At 38.6% G+C, this 6549-nt stretch overlaps 1 protein-coding gene across 2 annotated transcripts in view; it reads right to left on the reverse strand.

Annotated features, from left to right (window-relative positions):
- Window positions 1-488: 488 nt before the first annotated feature.
- oprk1 (opioid receptor, kappa 1) overlaps window positions 489-6549 on the reverse strand; it is a 20801-nt gene continuing 14740 nt past the window's right edge. For both annotated transcript variants that reach the window (XM_036216437.1, XM_036216436.1), the window contains exons 6-7: window positions 5357-5709; window positions 489-4413 (exon numbers count right to left, since the gene is read on the reverse strand). In XM_036216437.1, the coding sequence (XP_036072330.1) occupies window positions 3875-4413; window positions 5357-5709 (892 nt within the window). In that variant the 3' untranslated portion in view covers window positions 489-3874. The remainder of the gene's footprint in view (window positions 4414-5356; window positions 5710-6549) is intronic.

Below are 6549 nucleotides of genomic sequence, written 5' to 3' on the forward strand. Positions count from 1 at the left end.
ATTCTAGTGTTAAATAACTTTCAATATTTTAACTCCATAAAAATGTATTTTGTTAAAATTATACAAGTTAGAAATGAGCGCAAGATAACATCGGGTCATTAATAAGAATAAAATAAATGATCTGGAGGGCCGGATCCGGCCCCCGGGCCGTGACTTTGACACATGATTTAAATTGTCTGTAACAAACGTCCAGACTCCTTCAGTTTTTCTTCTGGGACTGCATTCGTGAACGACAGTAATTAGCTCCTCCTTGAGCTGCTCACGCAGACTTTCAACTTTTATTTCAAACACGCCTTCAAGGCTACGGCCCAGAATGCCTCACATAGCATAACAACCCTTTGACCTCAGCGTTTCAGTCATCGGTTTCCATGGAAACGCCTCTCTTGCCGTCCAGCTGAATGGAGTAAACAGATGGAAAAACTGAGTTTTTTTCTTTTTTTTCCACCTGGATATGATTCCCCACCACAGAGCGTCCACCACGACGGCCGTTTCCCTCACTTTACAGCTTTATTAGGACTCAGTCGTGCATGCACGGTGCACGTTTGACATTCAGAGCTTAAAGTATACACTGAAATACTCAAAAGATACAGCAGCACATTATGCACACACGTGAGGCTCACCTGGGCTGACATTTTGTTTGTGAATAAACACAGAAGAGGGTTTAAAGTACAGTAACGGAGGGGAAATCTGTTTCACTGATCTTACACTGGAAAATCTCCGTTAGGAAAAAAAAACTCACATTAAAGTGCCAAAAAAACAAATCTGTCAAAAGGGATGAAAAACCACCGAAAGCACACAAACACAAGCTGTTCTCTGCAGCACAAACTGGAATAATAGCTGCTTTGAAAAGGTTTGTACACATACTATTAGCTCAATAATAGGAATTCATAGTTTGTCATATAGTGATATAGAGTTTACCCTTTTGGTTTTTTTTGCAAATACAGATGTGATGGATGAAAAGATCCCATGTGTAGTTTAAAGGTGAGGTTTCTGCTTCAGATGATGCACAATGTTGAGAAGTCTGAATGTCTTTATATCTATACTAACCACACAGTATTATATCTTTATACAATAACTGAACAAACGCCGGTTATAAAGCTGAAAAGCTGAAATTTACAAGTTTTGCTTATTAAAATTCAGAAACTCTTTCACGGAGATTTAGTTTCCAGTTCTTTTACACTGAAGTGAAAATCCACACGGATGCTTTTTTTCTTCATTTTTTTTGACATAAGTCGTCCTTTTCTGCTGATTTCCAAATGTTCAGAGGTGCAGGTCAGGGTCACGTGAGGTTCAGGAATTCAAAGTCTCGTTCATCAACGTTTCACCAAAGTCCATGAGAAAAGGCTGCCGTTCAGCTGTGATTTCCAGAGGATCCCTGAGTTTCAGCCAAATAGTCCAGAAATTTACACTTTCATTCAAGCAAAATAAAAGTTGAACTTACATCCAGGATCCCTAAAACAAAGATCTGCACTCCAGTTTTAGAACACCAACAGATCTTTCTTTTTTGTGCGTGACCAGATGAGAAACCCTCAAAGTGACAGTCTGTAAACAAACACAAACATTTCCATTCTGCCCCGAAATCCTGGTATTTATGTACACGATTCATAATTTTCAGAGTAGATGTTCATAAATGCAGTTTAACGTCAAATATTCCAGAGTCCAACTTTACTTCAGAATCATCAACAATCCTAAATGATGAGTTCCTCACTTTTATGGGAAATGATTTCTGCACTTCTGTTGATGTGAACACAGACTGGATAAAAGTTTAGACATTGAAATAAATTACCTACAGTCAGTACGCAGTATGTCTGTCTGTGAGCTTTTTCAGTGAAAGGAACAAAGGTTGCAGAAACTGCAGTTAGGTGAGTACTTTTTGAGTCATTTTTTTCACTCAGTCTATACATATTATTGATGTATTTGTACTTTATACTTCACAAATGCTTCACACATATTTGTAAATTCTGAGAAACACACTTTACAAATATGAAAAATATGTACACAAAGTAGTGTTTGTAAAGTTTGCTTTCTCAGACTTTAGTCATGCTTCAATAATATCTGTAAAATCAGAGATGTAGACTTTACAAAAACTTCAACTTCAGATTTTATTTTCAATTAATATCCGTTAAATCTGCTTCTTTGACTTTACTGGTATGAGTGAAGTATTTGTAAAGTTTGGGAAGTAGAATTTACAAGTATGAAGTAGAAGTACAAATTTGAAGTATTTGTAAAGTCTTCTTTCTAAGACTACAAATACTTCACTCATAAAGTCTGAGAAGGAAACTACAAATACTTCAACTTCATAATGTACTTTTACTTTATTCCAGTAAAGTCTGACAGACGTGGCTGAAGTATCTGTGAAGTCCACTTTACAAATACTAAGAAAAAGGATGGATATGAAGTACAAATATAAAGTATTTGTAAAGTGTGAGAAGCAGACTTTACAAGTATCAAGTGGAAGTACAAATATGAAGTATTAGTAAAATCTGCTTTCTCAGACTTCACAAATATTTTACCTGTAACTGTAAAGTTTGAGATAGAAGTACAGATATGAAGTTGATGTTTTTTTAATGTTTTCTTCTCAGACTTTAGTAATATTTCCCTCATACCAGTAGAATCTGAAAAGAAAAATTTACAAGTATTTCAACTCCATATGCACTTCTACGTCATATCTGTAAAATCTGGCAGACATGGCTGAAGTATCTGTGAAGTCTACTTTACAAATATGAAGTAAAATGACAGATATGAAGTACATATATGGAACAGTCTTTACAACAATGAAAGAGAAGTCTAAATATGAAGTATTTGTAAAGTCTGCTTCCTACGACTTTACAAATACATGGTTCATATCAGTAAAGTTTGACATAGAAGTAGAGATCTAAGGTTGAAGTACTTGTAAAGTTTGGTTCTCAGACTTTACTGGTACGAGTGTAGCATTTGTAAAGTCTGAGAAAACATACTTTACAATATATAAAGTAGAATTACAAATATGAAGTACAAGTCAAGTCTGGTTCTCAGACTATACTATTACTTAGTCCATATCGTTGAAGTTCAGGGATAAAAATACAGATCTGAAGTTGAAGTATTTGTAAAGTCTACTTATCAAATTTGATAAATACTTCACTCAAACCGGTAAAGTCCGAGAAGAGATTTACAAGTATGAAGTAGATGTACAAATATGAAGTATTTGTAAAGTCTGCTTTCTCATACTTTACTAATATTTTACTCATATCTGTAAAGTTTGAAATTGAAGTACAGATTTGAAGTTGAAGTATTTGTAAAGTCTACTTATCAAATTTGATAAATACTTTACTCAAACCAGTAAAGTCCAAGAAGATATTTACAAGTATGAAGTAGATGTACAAATATGAAGTATTTGTAAAGTTTGAGAAGCCGACTTTGAAAGGATCAAGTAGAAGTACAATTATGAAGTATTTGTAAAGTCTGCTTTCTCATACTTTACTGATATTTTACTCATATCTGTAAAGTTTGAAATTGAAGTACAGATTTGAAGTTGAAGTATTTGTAAAGTCTGCTTCTCAAACTTTACAAATACTTCACTCATATCTGCAAAATCTGAGAAGCTGTTGTGGTTGAAGTATTTGTAAAGTTTTAGAAGTAAAAACACAGTATAACATGTAGATAGGTTATTTCAGGTGAGCTTAAGTGCAAGTCTCCACATTTTAACATTATAATACCAGTGGTAACTGGGGAAATACTTCAGTGTGAGGAGTATTTGTATAGTAAAGTTGAAGTGCTTTTACTTGTGTGATGATCCTAACAGGTTTGTTTAAATACTAGTGGTGATCTGTGTCAGACACAGGTCATTGGAGTCCTCCCAGCTGTGAAACGGCACAGAGGACACGTCCATGGCTAGTCATACAGGCCTGGGCTGCTTCGCGGTCCCCCGCCCTTCAGGGGGGCAGGTGTGATCCCTCAGGGTGCTCCTCACTCTGCTCACCCCCTGGCAGTCCCCGTGTCCCACCGCTCTGGGGCAGCAGAAGTCCCTGAAGCACCGCTTGAAGTTCTCGTCCAGGAAGGCGTAGAGGATGGGGTTCAGGCTGCTGTTGGTGTAGCCCAGAGCTACGCAGAAGAAGTAGGCGGCCATGACGGCGGTGGTCTCAGGCACGCTGGCCGACAGAGCTTTGACCAGGATGAAGATGTGGATGGGGGTCCAGCAGATCACGAAGACCGCCACCACCACCAGCACCAGACGGGTGATGCGCCGCAGGTTGCGGTCCTTCTCCCGTGAGCCGGAGAGGAGGCGGACGCTCTTCAGCCGCAGGACCATCAGCGTGTAGCAGACGCTGATGATGATGAGGGGGGCCACAAAGGCAAAGATGAAGACGCAGATCTTCATCAGGGTGTCCCAGTAGGCGTAGGGCTCTGGGAACTGTAGAGCACACTCCGTGGTTCCTGTCAAAGGGAGGGAAGTATATGAAGAGGGAACAGACTGGTCGTCATGGAGATAACTCAGAATTACACTTTGAAATCCTGTGAATCACATGTGTCAAAGTCAAGGCCCGGGGGCCGGATTCGGCCCTCCAGATCATTTTATTTTATTGTTATTAACTGCCCGATGTTATCTTCTAACTTGTTTAATTTTGACAAAATATGTTTTAATGGAGAGTAAAATATTGAAAGTTCTTTAAGGTTTAAGTTGATTTATTCTGGAATAATATCCCTGCCTTTTTGTTATTCATAATTATGTTAAAAATTTACCGTTTAAAAGTTTAAACAATTGTCTTTCTGCTCGGTTTATGGAATATTTTGGAATTTACTAAGATTTTTCTTGGCTGTTTTGGAGTTTAGCTAATATTTCAGCTACATGCTAGCTGTTTTGGCTAACCTAGGTTGTTTTTTTTGTTTTTTTGTTTTGTATTTTTAGGCTAACTTAGCATTTAGCTCATATTTGAGCTGGCTATCTGCTTCAGCTTTTTCAGTTATCAGCTTCCATGTTTTTAGCTATCCATTTCAGCATCTTCAGCGGCCAAATTCAGCTTTCAGCATCACACTAGCATTATCACAGGTAATGTTGTATATCTAGTTCATAATAACGTTAAAAAGTTACGGTTTTAAAGTTTTAAAAACTGAGTTTTAGAGTGTTCAGTAAATATTTATCCTGTTCGGTTGCGATCTAAGTTGTGTTTTGGATTTGGGCCCCTTGTGTGATTGAGTTTGACACTCCTGCTGAAAATGTTTGATCTAGAGGAGATTTATTAACTTTATCATTAGATTTTGGTTCAGTTAACAATTATTCAACAAATCTTTGAATTCAGAAATTTAAAATAAAATAAATTTTTAACTTTTTAGGATGAATTTCTGGAAAAATCCAGGAAGAAAGCTCCATTCCGCGTACCGTTGTTGGTGTTGGTGCTGCCCAGAATCATGGCGGGGATCCCAGCGGCCGACGACAGCACCCAGATGACCACGTTGATGATCTTGGCCTTCACGGGCGTGCGGAAGTCCAGGGCCTTGACGGGGTGGCACACGGCCACGTAGCGGTCCACGCTCATCATGGTCAGCGTGAAGATGCTGGTGAACATGTTGTAGTAGTCGATGGAGATGAACACTTTGCACGCCACCTCGCCGAAGGGCCAGGAGCTGAGCAGGTAGTCGGTGCTCTGGAAGGGCATGGTGGTGGTGACCAGGGCGTCGGCCACAGCCAGGTTGAAGATGTAGATGTTGGTGGCTGTTTTCATTTTGGTGTATCTGGAGAGGAGAAAACAGGAAGGTCAAATTTGAAAATAAAATCTTGTTGGAGGAAAGTTTGGAAAGGTGTGTTGCAACCCCTCTGTTGCATCACCAGCTCTGCATTTGCATCATCTGGAGCGGAAATTATCTCCCTATTCCTGCAGAGGAGGACGCTAACCGCTTAAAACTTTTGTTCACTTCCTGCTTTAGCATTGGAGGTGAGGCTGACAGGCTGCAGGTCTGCTGAACATCATGATGTAAGAGATAAACTCCTGATGTGGCTGAGAGGTCCCTCGCTGCAATAAACAAAAACGTTCTCCAAAGATGTCAGCAAACCTGTCCCCAAATGTTTTATTTAGCAGCACACGATGTGCAGATTACGCTCGCCTCCTGCACGGATTCACACATGTCAGCGCTGTTGCTGCTTTTGAGAGCGCCGGTGAGTCACGATGAGTCCAGACCCCAAAATATTTCTGAAGTTATTGTGATGCTCTTCTCATTTATTCAGTCATGAGCTGCATTTGGTGACAGACTTGGACTGAAAAAACTGAAACATTGGATCAAGAAACAAAAGTTCTGTTATTTGTTTCATTTAAAATTATTTTTTTTATCAAATTAAAACATTGAGTCGATGGTTTACGCAACTCAAAAATGTAATTTGATAAAACTAATATTTTTAAATCAAACAAATCACAGAGTCTTTGTTAAATGATCCAACATTTTACTTTTTACAGTGAGTTTTTTTTATCAGGTTTTTGCTTCATGTCAACTATTTGGGGCTCAATTAGCTAAAAACTAGGGCGGCCACAATTAGTGGACCAATCGACGACTAATCGAATATTAAAATAGTCGAAGACT

Source organism: Oryzias melastigma, linkage group LG17 (assembly GCF_002922805.2).
Source record: "Oryzias melastigma strain HK-1 linkage group LG17, ASM292280v2, whole genome shotgun sequence".
Lineage (NCBI taxonomy): Eukaryota > Metazoa > Chordata > Actinopteri > Beloniformes > Adrianichthyidae > Oryzias > Oryzias melastigma.